Below are 22819 nucleotides of genomic sequence, written 5' to 3' on the forward strand. Positions count from 1 at the left end.
TCCAGATTTTTATACTTGCTAATGCTATGATGACTTTATACTTGATAAAAAAAACAATAAACATATCCTTGTTTTTTTATGTGTGTTTTTTTTGTTTAAACTTTAGGATTAATGAATATTTATAGTTTCTTTAATAAATAAAATAAAAAGTCACAATGACATAGATTTTAAACCCAAACATTAACATGCAGCCTTGCATGCTGCACTCTTTCAGTCAACTTGCAAAAAAAAAAAAAAAAAACATATTAAAAACTGAGGAGTCGGAGGTACCATAAACTGAGGAGTCGGAGTCGAGGGATTTTTGTACCGACTCCACAGCCCTGATAGTAACATAGTAGATGACGGCAGAAAAAGACCTGCACGGTTCATCCAGTCTGCCCAAGAAGATAAATTCATATGTGCTACTTTTTTATTTGTACTGTTCTCTTCAGGGCGCAGACCGTATAAGTCTTGCCAGCCCTATCACCGCCTCCCAACCACCAACCCCGCCTCCAGCTCTGGCACAAACTGTATGTCCACCCAGCACTATCCTCGCCGCCCAACTACCAGTCCCGCCTCCCACCACCAGCTCTGGCACAGACCGTATAAGTCTGCCCAGCACTATCCCTGCCTCCCACCACTGGCTCTGGCATAGACCGTATAAGTCTGCCCAGCACTAGTCCCGCCTCCCAACCACCAGCCCTGGTATAGACTGTATAAGTCTGCCCAGCACTAGCCCCGCCTCCCAACCACCAGCTCTGCCACCCATTCTAGGCTAAGCTCCTGAGGATCCCTTCCTTCTGCACAGGATTTCTTTATGTTTATCCCACGCATGTTTGAATTCCGTGACCGGTTTCATCTCCTAGCATCCACCACCTTCTCTGTGAAAAAATACTTCCTGACATTCTTCTTGAGTCTGCCCCCCTTCAATCTAATTTCATGCCCTCTCATTCTACCACCTTCCCATCTCCGGAAAAGGTTTGTTTGCGGATTAATACCTTTCAAATATTTGAACGTCTGTATCATATCACCCCTGTTCCTCCTTTCCTCCAGGGTATACGTGTTCAGTTCCGCAAGTCTCTCCTCATACCTCTTTTAACACAAATCCCATACCATCCTCGTAGCTTTTCTTTGCACCGCTTCAATTCTTTTTGTCATTGCAGATGAATCCATGAGCCCTCCGTCAGTGATTCATTATGTTCAGTTTATGGTAATTTTATGTTCAGTTTTTCCTGTAGATATGTTCCCTCATTGGGAGAAGTTGGAAAACAGTCTTCAGGATTTCTGTTCTGTTACAGGAGGTTGAGTTCGTCCCTCCTTTGAATTGTTGCTCCTGTTCTGGGGCATTCATCCGCTGTGTGGATAGTTCATGTTATTATGTTTTGCGGTTTAACACTGCTTTGGAAGCTTCCAATACTGAAGAGGCAGATGGAGCTAGCTGGCCAAGAGGCACTATGGTTTTTCAGTGCTCTCTATCTCCCCCTGCTGGTTGATGGATACAACCCACTCATAATGGATTCATCTGCTATGACTAAGGAAAAGAAAATTGCCAAGGTAAGAACCTAATTTTCCCATGTGTGCTTTGCTTTCCTCAGGTGTAGTATTTCTAAGCAGATCAGAGTTTATAAGTAATGTTTGTATTACTGTATCAGCCAACTGCACTAATTTGTCTGGCAGAAGCTGAGGCATGATTAGCTTGCCTCAGAGCAGTGCTCAGTTGGACATTGTCTTTTCTTGACTTACTGTCTGAAGCTGTCAGTGTGTCTCCTGCAGATTTTTGGAGACCCCTCCTTTTGCGGGGGGGCCTTTTATAGTCTCATTTGATGTGTGCATTTTGTTCATTCATGGGCAAATGATAAAAAAACACCTTTGGGCACTAGAAGCCAATAGTGCCGTACTATTTGCCCGCGTTTGCTCCTGCCCAATCATCGGAGCCAGCGAGCGTGTGTAACAACGTACTCGCTGGCTTCTTTCGCATTGTTAAACAGGGCATTACCAGTGCTATTCCTTCCCATTGCTGAGTGGGCAGCGTGCCAAACAAGGGCGCTGCTTCCACACCAAACCCTTTGTCAGTTCAGAGCAGGTGTTAGGGTTTGCAGAGCATTGAGGAGGAATGGAGAGCCCTGTCCAGCATGCTAGCAGGCCTCCCCATCCCACCCCTAACAGAGGATCTGAACGCCCCCCCCCCCAACACAGGACCCGACAGCTCCCTGGTCTAGTGCCTCCTGACAGGGCAACCTCCATCCCCCTTGAAAGAGGCAAACCCAACCCCCAGAAGGAAACTGCCCTCCCCCGCTAGGTCAACCGTCCAGCCCCCACCCCTGATAGTCCATTGTTTCATAGTATACGGGAGGGGGGGGAGGTAGACCACAGGGGAAGGGACCTCAAACTTTCTCTGTCCAGGGTGGGGTTGATTTTGCTTCGGGGGGGGGGGGGGGGGGTGGACCTCTAGCTCTGTTTGACAGGTCTGGGCTTTTTTTGACAGCCTGGATCTGTCAAACAATTCCTGCAGGATGTTTGTGCCTTGGTCACATGCCCAGACAGAATCCTTCCCGCAAGATGATCAAAACTAATAGTGTTAATAAATTTGCATGCTATTAGTTTTGATCATGTGGGCATTAATTCCCTGCACTGGGCCTGAACAAATATCTAGTTCGAGAAAAGTTCAGGATGGTTTCCCTGGGCAACCTTCTTCCCATGATTCAGGAAAACGATTGGCTGTGCTCTCTGGACTTAAAGGATGCTTACACCCACATCTCGATACTCCCAGCTCACAGAAAGTATCTTCGATTTCGGCTGGGAACACAGCACTTTCAGTACTGTGTACTGCCCTTTGGTCTGGCGTCTGCGCCCAGGATGTTCACAAAGTGCTTGGTTGTAGTCGCAGCGTCGCTACGCAGACTGGAAGTGCATGTGTTCCCTTATCTCAATGATGGCTGGTGAAGAGCACCTCGGAGGCAGGCGCTCTGCAGTCCATGCAAGTGACTATTCAGTTGCTAGAACTACTGGGGTTCGTGATCAATTATACCAAGTCCCATCTCACCCCAGTTCAAAAATTGAAATTCATTGGAGCACTGTTGAACACAAAGTTGAGCTTGAGCTTATTTTCCCGAGGCGAGGGCAGACAACCTCCTGTCCCTAGTGACCTTGGTTCGAGTGGCTCAACAGATCACGGCTCAGCAGATGTTGAGACTTCTGGGGCACATGGCCTCCACAGTTCACATGACTACCATGGCACGACTACACATCAGCTCAATGGACCCTAGCTTCCTAGTGGTATCAAGCTGCGGGGAGTTTAGAGGATGTGATCCAACTGTCCACCGACTTTTGAAATTCCTTGCAGTGATGGACGATTCGTTCCAACTTGATTTTGGGACGTCCATTCCAAATTCCTCAGCCATGAAAAGTGCTGACGATGGATGCATCCCTCCTGGGGTGGGAGCTCATGTAGATGGACTTATCCTTTCAGGAAAAAGGTCTTCAGATCAATCTCCTGGAATTGCGAGCGATCTGGAATGCTCTAAAGGCTTTCAGAGACTGGCTGTCCAATCAGACAGATAATCAGGTTGCCATGTATTATACCAACAAGCATGGAGGCACCGGATCTCGTCCTCTATGTCAGGAAGCTGTCCAGATGTGGCTTTGGGTACGCTGTTTTGGCATGTTTCTCCAAGCCACTTATCTGGCAGGTGTAAACAACAGTCTGGCCAACAGACTGAGCCAGGGTAATGCAACCTCATGAGTGGTCACTGAACATGGGCGTAGTCCGCAAGATCTTCCGAGCGTGGGGCACCTCTTCGGTGGATCTTTTTGCCACTCAGATTTATTTATTTATTTATTGCATTTGTATCCCACATTATCCCACCTTTTTGCAGGCTCAATGTGGCTTACAATTCATTGAGGATATGGGAAATAGAAGAGAAAATACATTTGGTTACAAGGAGTTTTGGGTAAAATGATAGTATTGAAGCAAAGATAGTATAGAACACTTCTGGATAAATCAAAGACTGTACTGTTAAATGTGTTGATCCTTGTGATATATCTTGTCGAAGAGATAGGTTTTCAATAGTTTGTGGAAATTGGTCAGTTCGTAGATAGTTTTCAAGTTGCGTGGCAACGCGTTCCAGATCTGCGTGCTCATGTAGGAAAAGGTAGATGCGTGCATTGATTTGTACTTCAGGCCTTTACATTTGGGAGGACGAAGATTGAGGAAAGTGCGAGAAGATTTTTTTGCGTACCGGGGTGGAAGTTCTATTAGGTCTGACATGTAGGCTTGCGCGTCCCCATGGATGATTTTATGGACTAAGGTACAGAGTTTGAACGTGATGTGTTCTCTGAGTGGGAGCTAGTGTAATTTTTCTCGCAGGGGTTTTGCGCTTTCGTATTTAGATTTGCCGAATATTAATCTGGCTGCCGTGTTTTGAGCTGTCTGGAGTTTTTTTTGAGTATTTGCTCTTTGCAGCCGGCATAGAGTGAGTTGCAATAGTCCAGATGGCTCAGTACCAATGATTGTACTAGGCTGCGGAAGACATTCCTTGGAAAAAATGTTCTAACTCTTTTTAGTTTCCACATTGAATGAAACATCTTTTTAGTTATATTTTTCGCATGATTCTCAAGTGTTAGGTGTCGGTCAATGGTAACTCCAAGAATTTTTAGGGTATCCGAGACTGGTAAACTTAATTTGGGTGTGGTGATGGTGGTAAATTTATTCTTATTGTATTGCGAGGTGAGTACTAGGCATTGGGTTTTTTCTGCATTTAGTTTCAACTGAAATGCATCTGCCAAGGAATTCATGATGTGTAGGCTTTGGTTGATTTCATTAGAGATTTCCCTTAGGTCTTGCTTGAATGGGATGAAGATTGTTACATCATCAGCGTATATGTAAGGGTTTAAATTCTGATTTGATAGTAGTTTAGCCAATGGTGTCATCATTACGTTGAATATGGTCGGTGAGAGGGGGGATCCCTGTGGAACTCCGTATTCGGGTATCCAAGTAGCTGATGTATTCGAATTTGATGTCACTTGGTATGAGCATGTAGTTAGGAACCCCCTAAACCAGTTGAGAACGTTACCTCCAATTCCGAAGTATTCGAGGATGTGTATTAAAATTCCATGGTCGACCATGTCAAATGCGCTTGACATGTCAAATTGTAACAGGTCCCTCAGTTCTTTTCAAGGCTTCAGGCCCACGACAGGCTAGCGTCAGATGCCTTTCTCCTGCATTGGGGAACAGGCCTTCTGTATGCGTGTCCTCCCATACCTCTGGTGGGGAAGACTTTGCTGAAACTCAAGCAAGACTACGGACCCATGATCCTGATTGCACCCTTCTGGCCGCGTCAGATTTGGTTCCCTTTTCTTCTGGAGTTGTCCTCCGAAGAACCGTGGAGATTGGAATGTTTTCTAACACTCATCACTCAGAACGAGGGGTCGCTTCTACATCCCAACTTCCATTTCCTGGCTCTCACGGCCTGGATGTTGAGAGCTTAGAATTTGCCTCCTTGGGTCTTTCAGAGGGTGTCTCTCAAGTGTTGCTTACTTCGAGGAAAGATTCCACGAAGAGGTGTTACTCTTTGAAATGGAGGAGATTTGCCGTATGGTGTAACAGCAAGGCCCTAGATCCTCTTTCTTCTCCTACACAGACCCTGCTTGAATACCTTCTACACATCAGAGTCTGGCCTGAAAACCAACTCAGTAAGGGTTCATCTTAGTGCAATTAGTGCCTTTCATCGCCGTATAGCCTGTCTCTGGACAGCCTTTAGTTGTTCACTTCATGAGAGGTTTGCTTTTGTCAAAGCCCCCGATCAAACCTCCACCAGTGTCATGGGACCTCAACGTCGTTCTCACCCAGCTGATGAAAGCTCCTTTTGAGCCACTGAATTCCTGCCATCTGAAGTACTTGACCTGGAAGGTCGTTTTTTTGGTGGCTGTTACTTCAGCTCGTAGAGTCAGTGAGCTTCAGGCCTTGGTAGTACATGATCCTTATATCAAGTTTCATCACAACAGAGTAGTCCTCTGCATGCACCCTAAGTTCCTGCCAAAGGTGGTGTCGGAGTTCCATCTCAACCAGTCAGTTGTCCTGCCAACATTCTTTCCCCATCCTCATATCCGCCCTGGCGAAAGCAGTTTACATACCTTGTACTGCAAGAGAGCATTGGCCTTTGACGTGGAGCGGACAGTCCGCCCAGTTGTTTGTTTCTTTCGATCCCAACAGGTGGGGAGTCACCGTCGGAAAATGCACAATCTCCAATTGGCTGACTCTAGAGTGCCATCTCAAGGCTCATAATGTTAGAACCATGGCTGCGTCAGTGGCCCACTTAGTCGGCCTCCACTGATGAGATTTGCAAGGCTGCAACATGATCATCAGTCCACACATTCACATCTCACTACTGCCTTCAGCAAGATACCCGACGCGACAGTCGGTTTGGGCAGGCAGTGCTGCAGAATCTATTTGGGGTTTAGAATCCAACTCCACCCTCCTAGACCATATTTTGTCCTGTTTCAGGCTGCACTCTGAGTGAGTTGATTTTGGTTTCAGGTCAATCTTTGTTCTGTCCTCGCCGTTGCGAGGCCCAATTGACTAACGTTCATTGTTTTGAGAGAGCCTGGTTGCTAGGGATACCCCACATGTGAGAACAAGCAGCCTGTTTGTCCTCGGAGAAAGCGAAGATGCTTACCTGTAGCAGGTATTCTCCGAGGACAGCAGGCTGATTGTTCTCACAAACCCACCCTCCTCCCCTTTGGAGTTGTTGTTGTTTTTTGTTTATATACTTTTTGATTAAACTAAAGAGGCATGCTTGCGCGACGGGCGGGAAGTGGTTCGTGCTGCCCGCGCGACGGAACTTTCCCGAAAGACTTTGATTTTTATTTTGCTTGCAAAATTTGTTCACCAATTCCTTGTCTGTCGTGGACAACGACCCACATGTGAGAACGATCAGCCTGCTGTCCTCGGGGAATACCTGCTACAGGTAAGTATCTTCGCTTTTTCTGTTGTTGAATCAAATATTATTGTATTAAATTTGAAATGCCTTATCTTGTGCTTACATGCTCTAATAGGCAGATTGCATAAATGGCTGTTCTGCAAGCCTAATGTTTTAAAGGATTAAAGTCAAGTTGTATTCCATTTCTAGGCAATTGATGAACCTCCCTATCTAACAGTGGGCACTGATGTGAGTGCTAAATACAGAGGAGCTTTCTGTGAAGCAAAAATCAAGACTACAAAAAGACTTGTCAAAGTCAAGGTATTCATTGATTTTCTGTTTAAATTTCATTTATTCTCAGTGAGTTGAATTGATTTGTAAATTCTTTATGCGCTTAAGTGTTCTGTTAGTAAATTTGGTTGAACAGACTGATATATTAACAATTTTAAGTTAAAACACATTCCTGTAGTGAAGTTGAAACTTTTGTTACAGATGGGTCTTGTATTTCTCTTCTGGTTTTCATTTAGGAGCATGATGGTGTAAGTAGCAATGTAGAAAATCACTTGTTAGTTTCTATATGGACTTCCAGCAACTCACTCTGACTGCATTTAAAATTATCAGTCCAATTCAACAAAAAATGGAGGAAAAATACTAGGACTAGAGGGCATGAGTTGAAGCTACAGTGTGGTAAATTTAAAACGAATCGGAGAAAATTTTTCTTCACCCAACGTGTAATTAGACTCTGGAATTCATTGCCGGAGAACGTGGTACGGGCGGTTAGCTTGACGGAGTTTAAAAAGGGGTTAGATAGATTCCTAAAGGACAAGTCCATAGACCGCTATTAAATGGACTGGAAAAATTCCTCATTTTTAGGTACAACTTGTCTGGAATGTTTTTACGTTTGGGGAGCGTGCCAGGTGCCCTTGACCTGGATTGGCCACTGTCGGTGACAGGATGCTGGGCTAGATGGACCTTTGGTCTTTCCCAGTATGGCACTACTTATGTACTTATGTACTAATCAAGCCTGCGCTTCTCACTCAAGCATAGAGGCACAAACATACATCATCACAGGTGAAGAAAAAACCCCCCACAATATTTTAGAGCAGGCAAAGTGCAGTGCTGTAATCAGACAGGAAAACTGTAAAGGTCTAAAATACAAACTAATGCATGCATCAATCTTTTCATATATGAGCACACAAATCTGGAATGCGCTGCCGAGCAACCTAAAAACAATCTATGATCTAACCAACTTTCACAAACTACTGAAGACCCATCTCTTTAACAGGACATACCACAAAGATTAACACATGTGAATTCCCCCACATGTATCCAAAACTATTTTAAAATTGTTCTCTTGTTATATTACTATCATGTTTTTCACTATCATGTAACCCAAAATCCTTCTGTAATACCAAACGTCCATTCTCTTCTTATTTCCACTATTCATGATGTATTGTAAGCCACATTGAGCCTGCAAAGAGGTGGGAAAATGTGGGATACAAATGCAATAAATAAATAAAACAAAAGCTAAGCCCGTGTTTTCTGTATAAGCATGCAGCACCCAGAAATCAGTTAAGAAGAGAGACGCAGTTTTTTGGGTATGACCTAGGGATGGGCAGTGCCATATAGAGCACTTGGTTCAGATCTTAGATCACTTCCATTGCATGTTGCAGAGACAGCCTTCATGGTCCTAATGGGTAGAGAGACGCAATCATCTTGCAGTGTGGAAATTTAGGGCCTAAATTGTAGGATTTTAGAAGGATTCCTCTAATGACTGAGCTAACGTACTTAAATTTTAAGTGTTGCAAGTTCTTCAAGGACAAGCAGGAATAAAATTCTCACATGTGGGTGGCTTGATCCACAGAGCCTGGTGAGGACACTGCCAAGTGCACTGTCATTTTAAATCTTTGAGGCAGTGCCCCCACTGCGCATGCGTGAGTGCCTTCCTGCCTGACATTTGAGTGCGGGACCAGCAGTCTATTTTGCAAAGAGCCGAGAGGTTGTTTTTCAATCTCCTTAGCGCATCAAACACGTGTCTTCTTGGTGCCTTCTTTTATCAGTATATTTTCTCTTCATATTCTTTTTTTTCTGTATTAAATGTTCATTTTATTCATTTTTTTTCAATTTCCAGCCTTTGGGCCTTATGAGCCCTTCTTTTGCCCAGGAAGCATCAACCATTTTTGTGTACATGACTACTCGAGCTCCCTGGGCCATGGAGTCTTTTGACCTTTCGTCAGCTGTTTATCAATTCATGTCAACAAGGTTGCCGAGTGGCTTTAAGAAGTGTACTTGATCCAATAGGACTTTTTCAGGCTCAGATCCCCATAACTAGTGTGTTCAGTGCTTGGGTTTGGAGTATAGAACATACAGTATACCTCTGCCTGTGCATATAAGTGAGGACCATTAAAGCCCGCAGAATCCAGTGTGAAAAACCTTTTGGTTCTGGCATCTGCATTGAGCATGGCAGTGGATTCAGCACTTGACCCGGAACCTGCATTGGCATCGACATCAGGTGCGCTGATGCAACATCGAGATGTCAGATTCGTTATTGTGAATGAGTAAGAACTCTACGTCCTTGTCAGTGCTATGTGCGTTGAGGGACATGCAGCGTAAAAATCATCGTCATCGTTCCATATCATCATGCTGATCAATCCATAGACTGGTGGGTTGTGTCCATCTACCAGCAGGTGGAGATAGAGAGCAATCCTTTTGCCTCCCTATATGTGGTCATGTGCTGCCGGAAACTCCTCAGTATGTTCTCTATCTCAGCAGGTGGTGGTCACACACAGCAGCAGCTCTGGCTAGGTCTCCATGCCTAATTTTTAGGTTTTGTTGAGTACCTGGGGTTGAGGGCTCTTCTTGAGCAAGCGCAAACCTGGTGGTGCCAGGTCCCTCCTTTTCTCCCCCCTCCCGCTGGCTCCGTTAAAAAAAAATAAAAATTTTTGGACGTCTTTAAGGGCGTTTATTTCAACGTTTATTGCAGCTGCTCACTGGGACACCAGTTCGTTACAGCTCCGAGCGAGAAGCAGGTAATTTTTACCTTTTTATAGCGGGCAGGGGGTTCCCCGTTCGGTCTCCACTTGGCTTATGGTGTCGGAGGGCGAGGGCGCGAGGATTCGCTCCCCGGACCGCGTGGGTGCATCTAGCGGGGATGCGGGGATTTCAAAACCTGAATCGCCTTTGTTAAGCATCAGTTTGGAGGCCGGTCAGTGTCCCGGTTCTTCCTCCGGTGAGGCGGTTTTCCCCCGCCATAAACGCCCATCCCCCGCTGCTCGCCCAAGCCATGTTAGCCGGCCACTCTGCTCGGACGGCTTCTTCTTGGACCGCCCTCGAGCTGGGAGACGTTAATTCTATGGTCACCCTTGATTCGGGCGACGGTAAGAAAGTGGCCAAGGTTAAGCGCCGTTCTTCCCGCGCAGCTCCTTCTCGGAATTTCGCGCCGGACGCCATTTTGGATGCGCAGCACGTTTCTCCCCCGCTCTTGCGAGCGCCGGTTGAGGGTGCGGCTAGGGCCGTGGCCCAAGCTGCAGAAGTGCACTGTTCGGGGGGATTCTCCCCAGAGTTCATTTTGCTGCTGCATCAGGCTTTTCTTATGCAAAACGCTGCCCCTGTCTGATAAAGGGGTTGAGGCCTCAGGAAGCAAACGCCCTCGGGTGGATTTCCAGGCCCTAGAGGACTCTGTCTCCTCTGATGTAGATGAGGGCAGCGTATCTGAGTTCTCCCAGCGGTCCTTTGGGGATTCCTTGGAGGAGACGGATTCCCGCTCGGATGGAGCGGATGACCCCTCTGCAGCGCGAATATTTCGCTCAGAGGATTTGCCTAACCTGTTAGTGCAGGCCATGAGCATTTTGAAGATTTCCTCTCCGGAGGGCGTCTCTCCCTCAGCCTCTGTTGGCTCCGCCATTATGCTGGGGACGATGCGCCCGCCTAGAACCTTCCACGTGCATGAGGCCATGCGCACCTTGATTTCGGCCCAATGGGATGTCCCAGAAGCGAGCCTCAAAGTGGCTAGGACTATGTCCCGCCTTTATCCTCTGCCTGAAGGTGAACGGGAGGCCTTTCTTTGGCCTACCGTGGATTCTTTAATCACTGCGGTGACTAAGAAAACGGCTTTGCCGGTGGAAGGTGGCACGGCCCTAAAGGACGCCCAAGACAGAAGATTGGAGGCGGCCTTAAGGTCGTCCTTCGAGGCGGCTGCTTTGTTTGCAGGCCTCAGTTTGCGGCTCCTATGTGGCCAGGTCGTGCCTGAAGATTGGGCAGCGAGCTTCCCCCTCGGATCCTTCCTTGAGGGCTGATTGGCCGGCCCTGGAATCGGGCTTGGCTTATTTGGCAGACTTGCTGTATGATGTCTTGAGAGCCTCAGCTAAAGGTGTGGCTCAGACAGTCTCTGCGCGGCGGTGGCTATGGCTGAAGCATTGGTCTGCGGACCACGCCTCTAAGTCTCGCCTAGCTAAGTTGCCTTTTAAAGGCAAGCTGCTTTTTGGGGTCGAGCTGGACAAAATTGTGACCGATCTCGGCACGTCTAAGGGCAAGAGGTTACCAGAGGTCAGGGCTCGGGCCAGTGGTGCTCGCCCCGGTAACTCCAAAGGACGGTTTCAGGAAGCCCGTCAGTATCGCCCGGGCAAGTCGGGCTCCTCTGCCCCCTCTTCCTTCAAGAGGAACTTCGCCCCCAAGCAGCATACCTTTCGCAGAGACCGCCGTCCTGGAGGTGCTTCCTCCGGTCCTCCCTCAGGGTCTCGTACCCAATGACGGGGCCCTGGTCCATGGCCCAGTGCAGATTGGAGGACGCCTGTCCTCGTTTCTGGGCGAGTGGACCAGGGTAACTTCAGACGCTTGGGTGCTGGAAGTCATCAGAGACGGCTACAAGCTAGAGTTCTGCCGACCCTTAAGAGACGGGTTTGTACACTCTCCCTGCAAGTCTCCGGTCAAAGCTGTGGCAGTGCAGCAGACTTTGGACAATCTGATCCGCCTGGGTGCGGTCGTTCCAGTGCCAGAAGATCAGCTTGGCAAGGGACGTTACTCCATTTACTTTGTGGTACCAAAGAAAGGAGGTTCTGTACGGCCTATCCTCGACCTCAAAGGGGTCAATCGGGCCTTGAAAGTTCGGCACTTCCGAATGGAGACTCTCCGCTCTGTTATAGCGGCAGTGAAGGCAGGGGAGTTCCTGGCATCCTTGGACATCAAGGAAGCTTACCTGCATATTCCCATCTGGCCTCCTCATCAACGCTTTCTGCGTTTTGCAGTCCTGGGCCGACACTTCCAGTTCAGAGCCCTCCCGTTTGGGTTGGCTACTGCTCCGCGGACCTTCTCCAAAGTAATGGTGGTCATTGCGGCCTTCCTACGAATGGAAGGAGTACAAGTCCATCCTTATCTGGACGACTGGTTGATCCGAGCCCCCTCTTATGCAGAGTGCGGCAGAGCTGTAGACCGGGTGATTGCTCTTCTGAGCTCCCTGGGGTGGATCATCAACTGGGAGAAAAGCCAGCTGCGCCCAACTCAGTCCCTGGAATATCTGGGAGTTCGTTTCGACACCCAAGTGGGCAGAGAGTTCCTGCCGGACAATCGCATTGTCAAGCTTCAGGCTCAGGTGGACCAGTTCCTAGTAGCCTCTCCTCTTCGGGTTTGGGACTATGTGCAGCTGTTGGGCTCTATGACGGCCATGATGGAAGTAGTGCCCTGGGCCAGGTTCATATGAGACCACTACAACTCTCTCTGCTGCAGCGCTGGACTCCAGTGTCGGAGGATTATGCTGTGCGACTTCCCTTGGACCTAGCAGTGCGCAAGGTGCTGAGCTGGTGGCTGAGGACAGACAAGTTGTCTGCAGGAATGCCTCTCTTGACCCCGGAGTGGGTTGTCGTCACAATGGACGCCTCTTTGACGGGCTGGGGAGCCCATTGCTTGGGAAGGACAGCGCAGGGGCTCTGGTCTCCTGCAGAGGCAAAGTGGTCTATCAACCTCCTGGAACTCAACCATTCGGTTGGCGCTTTTGGAGTTTCTCCCAGTACTGGCGTTGAAGCCAGTACGGGTCCTGTAGGACAATGCCACGGCTGTGGCCTATGTCAATCGCCCGGGGGGGTACCAAGAGCGCCCCTCTAGCCAAGGAGGTCATGAATCTATGCCAGTGGGCGGAAGCGAACCTGGAACAGCTGTCGGCGGCCCACATTGCTGGAGTCATAAATGATAAGGCGGACTTTCTCAGTCGCCATACCTTGGATCCCGGAGAGTGGCAGCTATCGGCTCAGGCGTTCTTGGACATCACGAAGCGCTGGGGCCAGCCGAGCCTAGACCTGATGGCGTCATCGGCCAATTGCCAAGTGCCGCGCTTTTTCAGCAGAGGACGGGACCCTCGATCTCTGGGAGTAGATGCTCTTCTCCAACAGTGGCCGACACAGGAGCTTCTCTATGTGTTCCCGCCCTGGCCCATGTTGTGCAGGGTACTAGACCGGGTGGCAAAGTATCCAGGCCGGGTAATCCTGGTGGGTCCGGACTGGCCCAGACGTCCCTGGTATGCGGACTTGATCAGGCTCTAAGTGGATGGACCTCTGCGACTGCCAGCGGAGCAGGGCCTGTTGCATCAGGGTCCCGTGGTGATGGAGGATCTCTCCCCCTTTGGTCTTACGGCCTGGCTATTGAGCGGCAGCGTCTGAGGAAGAAAGGCTTCTCAGACAAGGTCATCGCCACTATGCTGAGAGCGAGGAAGCGCTCTACTTCTACTGCTTACGCCAGGGTTTGGCGTACTTTTGCATCGTGGTGTGAGGCAGGCTCCCTTTCTCCCTTCACTGCTCCAATTTCTTCAGTGTTGGCGTTCCTGCAAGAAGGTCTGGAGAAAGGCCTGTCGCTCGGTTCCCTTAAAGTCCAGGTAGCGGCTCTGGCTTGCTTCAGGGGCCGCCTGAAGGGTGCTTCCCTGGCTTCGCAGCCAGATGTGGTGCGCTTTCTCAAGGGAGTTAATCACCTGCGCCCTCCTCTGCACTCAGTGGTACCTGCGTGGAATCTCAATCTAGTGCTAAGAGCCTTGCAGAAGCCGCCTTTTGAACCCTTGTCGAGGGCATCTCTGAAAGACCTGATGTTGAAAGCAGTCTTTTTGGTGGCTATCACTTCAGCCAGAAGAGTTTCCGAGCTCCAGGCGCTATCATGTCGAGAGCCCTTTCTGCAGTTCACTGAGGCAGGAGTGTCTATTCGCACAGTGCCTTCCTTCCTGCCCAAGATTGTTTCTCGCTTCCATGTGAATCAGCAGCTCTGTCTCCCTTCCTTTCGTAGGGAGGACTACCCAGAGGAGTACTCTGCTCTCAAATATCTAGATGTGAGACGAGTCATCATCAGATACTTGGAAGTGACCAATGATTTCCGGAAGTCGGATCATCCTGTTTGCAGGTCCTCGTAAGGGTCTGCAGGCTGCTAAGCCTACAGTGGCAAGATGGGTCAAGGAAGCCATTGCAGCGGCTTATGTGGCCGCGGGGAAGGTGCCACCTATCCGGCTGAAGGCTCACTCCACTAGAGCTCAGGCAGCCTCGATGGCGGAGGCCGGGTCCGTCTCCTTGGAAGAGATTTGCAAGGCGGCAACTTGGGCATCGGCCCATACCTTCTCCAGGCATTACCGCTTGACTGTGGCTGCTCGGACGGAGGCCTGGTTTGGAGCTTCAGTGTTGCGGTCAGGGATTTCTATGTCCCGCCCTGGGTGAGTACTGCTTCGGTACATCCCACCAGTCTATGGATTGATCAGCATGATGATATGGAAGGTAAAATTATGTATCATACCTGATAATTTTCTTTCCATTAATCATAGCTGATCAATCCATAGCCCCTCCCAGATATCTGTACTGTTTCTATTCTGGTTGCATTTCAGATTCAAGTTTAGTCTTCAGTTCCTGTTCAGGTGGACTTCGTGTTCATGTTTTTTCAATTGGATTCATCAGGAGTTGAGACGATTTTGTGTTACAGTGAGCTGCTGCATTCCTCTCCCCTCCGTTTTCCGGGGCTGGATTGAGACCTAAATTCTGCCGGCGCTCCCTCCTGCTTCGTGCGGCTGTAGGGCAGCTTTGTACCCCTCCCGCTTCGGCGGTGTTAGGGTCAGTCAGCTCCTGTTGAGGTTGCAGGATAAGCCAGATCCCCCCGCATCGGCGGGGTGGTGTCCCTCCCCCGCTCTGCGGGGATGAGCTGGACGGATTCCCCTCCCCCACTTGTGTGGGGATGAGCTGGGTTAATTCCCCTCCCCCACTTGTGTGGGGATGAGCTGGGTTAATTCCCCTCCCCCGTTTCGGCGGTGGTGAGCTGGGCAGAATGTCCCTTTGTGGGTGTAATTCTCTAAGTGCTGAGTCCTGCGGATGGAGCTTTGATATCGACATACTGAGAGAGTTTCCGGCAGCACATGACCACATATAGGGAGGCAAAAGGATTGCTCCCTATCTCCACCTGCTGGTAGATGGACACAACCCACCAGTCTATGGATTGATCAGCTATGATTAATGGAAAGAAAATTATCAGGTATGATACATAATTTTACCTTCTCCATCCAGGCACTCAGCCCACACCTCCCCTGCAAAGATTTCCTCGATGCACGGGAAATGTCCATGCCGCAGTTACCTTTCTCTCCAACTTCTCAGCTTTCGAGGTCTTCAAGTTCTGCTATTCCTGCACAGGCTACAACTCAGGCTGCGTCCACACCACTTTCTCAGCCAGTACCGAGACCAACTGTACAGGATCAAACCCAGGCTATACTCAAGGAGAAGCACTCGCAGTCTATACGGGCTTACAGGGTGTTTATGCCAGCCTCAGCACAGCCAGTTGATACATTGGAGAGACAGTCACGGGAGAGTTCCTGCACAATGGCTTGGCTCCTACCATTTTGGGCAGCACAAAATTGACGGACGCATTCGATTTCGGTAGAGGAACTTTCTCCACCTTCAGAGGCTCATCTGCCTTGATGCATCTCTATGCAGAGCTGACTCTCTTAGTTGACACTCTCCCACATACTTCCCATGAGTAGTACTTTGAAGAGTTTAACTCAGTCATCTACTACTACTACTACTTATCATTTCTATAGCGCTACAAGGCATACGCAGCGCTGTATACCATACACAAAAAGACAGTCCCTGATCAAAGAGCTTACAATCTAGATAAGACAGGTAAACAGAATAATAAGGGTAAGGGAATAAAGAGGTGAGGATAAAAGGACAGGGCAAGTGAGTAGTGGTTAGAAGTCAGAAGCAGTGGTAAAGAGTTGGGCTTTAAGTTTGGACTTGAAAACGGCCAAAGACGGGGCTAGACGTACAGGCTCGGGTAGTCTATTCCAGGCGAAAGGTGCAGCAAGATAAAAGGAATTGAGTCTGGAATTAGCAGTAGAGGAAAAGGAGACAGATAAGAGAGATTTATCTACAGAACGGAGTACCCGAGAGGGGGCGTAGGGAGAGACAAGAGTGGAGAGGTACTGGGAGTGGCAGAGTGAATGCACTTATAGGTCAATAAGAGAAGTTTGAATTGAATGCGGAAACGGATAGGGAGCCAGTGAAGTGTGACTTAAGGAGAGGGCTAATGTGAGCAGTGCGATTTTGGCGGAAATTGAGTCGCGCAGCAGAGTTTTCGACTGATTGAAGAGGAGAGAGATGGCTGAAAGGGAGGCCGGTGAGAAGCAGGTTACAATAATCAAGACGAGAGGTGATAAGGGTGTGGATGAGGGTTCTGGTAGAGTGCTCAGAAAGGAAGGGATGGATTTTGCTGATGTTATAGAGAAAGAAACAGGTTTTGGCAATCTGTTGAATGTGAGTGTCTTGCTCTGCCAAAGGATGAGCAGCTTGCTGGTGTGAGCCCTTGGATCCGGCCGGAGACGGCGGAGTAAACCCCTCCTTCTCCAGAGGACAGCCGACCCACCCCCACTCTTCGCCTGGGAAGGCCGCCGTTCCCTGGAAGTTGGGCCTCCAGGTGCGGGCAGCCTACAGGTCTTCTGGAACAGGGGGCGGACAGGCACCGCAGACAGCTCGGCTCTGGATTCCTGGAAGTCAACTGGCCCGAGGTCCCGGGGAACTGGCACACCGGCGAGGAGGACAGCGGCGGCAGAGGTAGAAGCAGACAGCGGTCTAGGAGAATCAGTGACAGGCAGTGGTCAAGGCAGGCAGCGGTCCAGGAGAGTCAATAGCAGGCAGTGGTCCAGGCAGGCGGCAGTCAAGGAGAGTCAGTAACAGGCAGTGGTCGAGGCAGGCAGCGGTCAAGGAGAATCAGTAGCAGGCAGTGGTCGAGGCAGGCAGCGGTCAAGGAGAGTCAGTAACAGGCAGTGGTCGAGGCAGGCAGCGGTCAAGGAGAATCAGTAGCAGGCAGTGGTCGAGGCAGGCGGCGGTCAAGGAGAGTCAGTAACAGGCAGTGGTCGAGGCAGGCAGCGGTCAAGGAGAATCAGTAGCAGGCAGTGGTCGAGGCAGGCAGCGGTCAAGGAGAGTCAGTAGCAGGTAGTGTCCGATAGCAAGGTACAGAGTTCCATCCAACGATGCTGAGCTCTCAGGAACGAGAAGCCGAAGCACTGGCTAGGAGGAGTAGTGCTCCTTAAGTAGTCCTCCTCATTAGCACAGGGCCCCAGCTGGTGCTTCCTGCGGTTGAGTCTCCAGGTAACCAATCCGAGGTGACGCTAGTCACCGCTTCCCCTGCTTGCTCCCGCAACCGGAAGAGACGCCGGCTATCCTCCGCCGGCGCCATGTTACTGGGGTTCCATCCCGGAAGTGGAAAGCTGGCCATCGGCGGCAACGAGGCGAGAACAGCCGGCGATCCTCTGTAGCCGGACTGAAGGCAATGGCCGCCTCTCCCCACTGGCTGGCGACAACCGGCCACCGGAGGACTCGCGGCGAAGGCCGGCCATCCACGGCGGCCCCATGGCCCACCGGCGCCAGCGGCGAGCAGGTGCGTGTTGGTCCCGGCGGAAGACGGGACAGTGAGCAGAGAAGTAGAGAGAGGAGTCAAAGATGACTCCAAGGTTACGAGCTGATGAGACAGGGAGAATGGTAGTGCCATCCACAGAAATAGAGAAAGGGGGGAGAGGAGAGGTGGGTTTAGGGGGAAAGATGAGAAGCTCGGTTTTGGCCATGTTAAGTTTCAGATGACGTTGAGACATCCAGGCAGCGGTATCAGATAGGCAGGATGAAACATTGGTCTGGATGCTGGTTGAGATTTCGGGGGTAGAGAGGTAGATTTGGGAGTCATCAGCATAGAGATGGTATTGAAAGCCATGGGATGATATCAGAGAGCCAAGGGAAGAAGTGTAGATGGAGAACAGGAGAGGACCGAGAACAGAACCCTGAGGCACACCGATTGGTAGTGGAACAGAAGTGGACGAGGATCCACCAGAGTGTACACTAAAGGTGCGAAGCGAGAGGCAGGAGGAGAACCAGGAAAGAACAGAGCCCTGGAATCCAAATGAAGACAGCGTATCAAGGAGTAGGCTGTGATCAACAGTCTCAGAAGCGGTGGATAGATCAAGAAGGATGAGGATAGAATAGAGACCTTTGGATTTGGCCAGGAATAGGTTGTTGGAAACTTTAGTAAGCGCAGTTTCAGTTGAATGAAGAGGGCAAAAGCCAGATTGGAATGGGTCCAGAACAGCTTGAGATGAGAGAAAGTCAAGGCAGCAGCAGTGAACGGCGCATTTAAGTAATTTGGAAAGGAAGGGGAGGAGGGAGATGGGTCAGTAGTTGGAAGGACAGGTAGGGTCAAGTGAAGGCTTCTTTAGGAGTGGTGTGACCACAGCATGTTTGAAGGCATCTGGAACGGTCGCAGCGGAAAGAGAAATATTGAGGATATGACAGATAAAAGGGGTGAGAGTAAGAGAGATGGTGTTAAGAAGGTGGGTAGGAATGGGATCAGAGGAACAGGCAGTTCGTTTTGAGGAGGAGAGAAGACGTGATGTTTCTTTATCAGTGACTTAAGGAAAAGAGGAAAAGGACGGAGGGGTTGAGGAAATAGGAGAACGGACAAGGGGAGGGAGAGGTGGGGGTGGTTTGGTAGAGAATTCGAGGTTTATCTTCTGAACCTTGTCATGGAAGAACTCAGCTAGTGTCTGGGGAGATAGTGAGGGGGGAGTTGGGAGTGGAGGCACCTTGAGCAGAGAGTTTAGTGTGGCGAAGAGAAGTCGAGTGTTTGAGCCGAGAGAGTCAGCTGGATGTAGTAGTCCTGTTTGGCAAGCAAGAGAGCAGATTGGAAGGAGGTCAACATGAACTTGAAGTGTGTGAAGTCAGCAAGGGCACAAGATTTCAGCCAGAGGCGTTCGGCGGAACGGGTACAGGAACGTAGGTAGCGGATTTTAGGGGTCAGCCAGGGCTGGTGTTTGGTATGTCTTATAGGACGGGGCATGAGAAGTGCTAGTGTCTAAGGCAGAGGATAGAATAGTATTGTAGGAAGAGATGGCATCATTGACAGATTTGGATGGTGCAGTGGTAGAGAAGAGGTTCGAGACATTGGAGGGTAGGGTAGTAGGGTCAATGGCCTGGAGATTCCTAGATAAATTGGTTAAGATTGGATGGGATTGGGTAGGAGGAAGTTTAAGTGTGAAGGTTATTAGATGATGGTCAGAGAGGGGAAGATCTGAGGTAAAGGAATTGGAAGGAGAGCAGTTGTAGGATAATATCAAGACAGTGACCATTTTGGTGGGTAGGGGAAGTGGAGCATAGTTGAAGATTGAAGGAGGATGTTAAGGTGAGGAACTGGGAGACGTAAGAGTTGGAGGGATCATCAGCATGAATGTTAAAGTTGGCAAAGTTGAGGGAGGGGGAGGAAGGATCATGAAAGAAGGAAAGCCAAGCATCAAAGTCGCTGAGAAAAGATGAAATGGATTTATCATGGGGATGATAAATAACTGCTTTTCGAAGAGGCAAAGGAGTGAATAGGCGGACGGAGCGGAGTTCAAAGGAAGAAGAACAGAGAGACTGAGGTGGCAGAAGAGATTGAAATTTGGAAGAGGGTGAGAGTAGTAGACCAACACCACCACCGCGGCCAATAGGGCAAGGAGCATGGGAGAAAAGATAACAACCATGGCAGAGGGCTGCGACTGAAGCAAAGTCATCAAGGCAGAGCCAAGTTTCAGTTATCGCGAGCAGATGGAGGCTACGAGTGATAAAAAGGTCATAAGTACATAAGTAATGCCACACTGGGAAAAGACCAAGGGTCCATCGAGCCCAGCATCCTGTCCACGACAGCGGCCAATCCAGGCCAAGGGCACCTGGCAAGCTTCCCAAACGTACAAACATTCTATACATGTTATTCCTGGAATTGTGGATTTTTTCCCAAGTCCATTTAGTAGTGGTTTATGGACTTGTCCTTTAGAAAACCGTCTAACCCCTTTTTAAACTCTGCTAAGCTAACCGCCTTCACCACGTTCTCCGGCAACGAATTCCAGAGTTTAATTATGCGTTGGGTGAAGAAATGTTTTCTCCAATTTGTTTTAAATTTACTACACTGTAGTTTCATCGCATGCCCCCTAGTCCTCGTATTTTTGGAAAGCGTGAACGCTTCACATCCACCTGTTCCACTCCACTCATTATTTTATCATGTCTCCCCTCAGCAGTCTCTTCTCATGGATAAAGGAAAGTTTGTTGCAGCTGGAGCAGGCATTCCATAGGGCGCATGAGAAGGGCAGAGAAGAGGGCAGAAGGAGAGGAATAGAGATGAGATCGTAGAGGTCACGCTGCGACCTGCACAAATAGGATGAGGGTTGGTGAGGGGGACCAGGATTGGGATTGATGTCTCCAGCAGAGAGAAGAAGAAGGAGTAAGAGAGTACGGAGGAGAGTAGGAGAAGAGTGGCGATGAAAGCTAGATGAGTTCAGATAGAATGGGGAAGGGATGAAGTGTTGTAGGCGGAAAGTAAGGAGGTAGGATAAGGACAAGAGAGATGGTGAGGTAATAAAATGAACGAAAGGGCAATGTATGACTGTAGTGCATAGTGGTTTCGGGTGGAGGGGTAGATTGGGGAGGTACAGTACTAGGAGTAGAATGTGAAATGGAGCCATTTGTATAGACTCAGGCAGTCCTAGGCGTTAGCTAAGAGTCACAAACAAGGTGAGGCAGCTGGAGCTGAGGCTGAAGGCTGGAACAAAGGACTCAAGGTTGCAGGACTGGAGTTTAAGCTGCAGGCTGAGGCAGAGGATGCAGGCAGGAACAGGTGATGTAGGCTGGGGCAGAGGATGCAGGCAGGAACAGATGATGCAGGGTGGGGCAGAGGATGCAGGCGGGAACAGGTGATGTAGGCTGGTGTCCCGTCCGTGGCCGTGACAACCCTCAGACTTACCCTGTTTCTGGGAGCCAGTGTCTGTGCTGGCTTCTGCTTGTCTCTGTGTCTGTGTCTGTCTTAGGTTCTCTCTGGCTCTGTGTGCTGATTGCCCTACTGAACCTCACCTGTGTGGGCTTTGCCTCTTCCAAGATGGCTGCCACCTCCTCCTCTTTGCCAGTATCCAAGATGGCTCCCGCTGTTCCTTCCTATGGGCTGACTGCTCTGTGTGTCAAGCCTCTGTTTGGTTGCAAGGTGATTGCTGCAGCTGTGGCTCTGGTGTTGAGGGGCTTTATTAATCACTTGAAGACTACAGTCCTGGCCTTTGCATCTCATCTAAAGGTCCTGGTGTATAGAGTGCTCTGTACACAGTTTCAGTGTTTGCTCTGTGTGAGTTTCTATGTTTGTTTAAACTAGCTAGCTTAGGCACCGTCTGGCTTGTAGCCTGTGCATAGCTCTGCTAGTTCTCTGTGTTTGTTTCCAGTGCATGACTAGTTAGCTTAGGCACCGTCTGGCTTGTAGCCTGTGCATAGCTCTGCTAGTTCTCTGTGTTTGTTTCCAGTGCATGACTAGTTAGCTTAGGCACCGTGTGGCTTGTAGCCTGTGTATAGCTTTGCTAGTGCTCTGTGTTTGTTTAAACTAGCTAGCTTAGGCACCGTCTGGCTTGTAGCCTGTGCATAGCTCTGCTAGTTCTCTGTGTTTGTTTCCAGTGCATGACTAGTTAGCTTAGGCACCGTCTGGCTTGTAGCCTGTGCATAGCTCTGCTAGTTCTCTGTGTTTGTTTCCAGTGCATGACTAGCTAGCTTAGGCACCGTCTGGCTTGTAGCCTGTGCATAGCTCTGCTAGTTCTCTGTGTTTGTTTCCAGTGCATGACTAGTTAGCTTAGGCACCGTCTGGCTTGTAGCCTGTGCATAGCTCTGCTAGTTCTCTGTGTTTGTTTCCAGTGCATGACTAGTTAGCTTAGGCACCGTCTGGCTTGTAGCCTGTGCATAGCTCTGCTAGTTCTCTGTGTTGGTTCCTAGTGACAGACTAGCCAGCTTAGGCGCACCGTCTGGCTTGTAGCCTGTGTAAAGCTTTGCTAGTGTTCTGCGTTTGTTTCCAGTGCATGACTTGTTAGCTTGGGCACAGCTTAGTTGTTAGCTGGTGTATAGCCTTCCAAGTCTCCTGAGTTTGCTCTGTGTATGTTCCTGTGTATGACTGGTTTGCCTGGGTATAGCGTTCCTATTAGCCTGGGTACAGTTTACTAGTCATTGTGTTGAATCCTGCCGACTGCCAGAACCCGGACAGTCCCTGCTTGTCTGCCTTGCCTTCGCCTAGGTGCCAGGGGGCACTCCTGGATCTTAATTCCTGCTGTTCCTGTAAGTCCTTCCGGCTGCCAGAACCTTAGGGCTCAACCCTCGGGGAAAGGCAGTCAAGTGTAGGTGAAGCCTAGGTCCAGGGTGTTCCAGTTCCGCGGGTTTCACTCCTGTATGTTCCAGTCCAGTGGGGCCACTCCAGTGTGTCCAGTCCAGCGGGCCCCACTCCAGTGCGCACCCGTCCGGTGCGTTCCAGTTCCGAGTGTTCCGGTGTAGCACTCCAGTCTGGAGTTCCGGTCCAGTCTTGTTCCCTCTCTACCTGGAAGGTGATTTTGCCTGCCACTGCCGCTCCACGGTAGTGGCCTATGGACTCACAAACCCTGCGCTCCCGGG

General features: G+C 49.6%; 1 protein-coding gene across 2 annotated transcripts in view; it reads left to right on the forward strand.

Moving 5' to 3' along the window:
* The window catches only part of ARID4B (AT-rich interaction domain 4B), a 1313885-nt gene that overhangs the window by 118025 nt on the left and 1173041 nt on the right, over positions 1-22819 (forward strand). For both annotated transcript variants that reach the window (XM_030198147.1, XM_030198148.1), the window contains exon 3: positions 7107-7217. In XM_030198147.1, coding sequence (XP_030054007.1) covers positions 7107-7217 — 111 coding nt within the window. The remainder of the gene's footprint in view (positions 1-7106; positions 7218-22819) is intronic.

Source organism: Microcaecilia unicolor, chromosome 3, assembly GCF_901765095.1.
Source record: "Microcaecilia unicolor chromosome 3, aMicUni1.1, whole genome shotgun sequence".
NCBI lineage: Eukaryota > Metazoa > Chordata > Amphibia > Gymnophiona > Siphonopidae > Microcaecilia > Microcaecilia unicolor.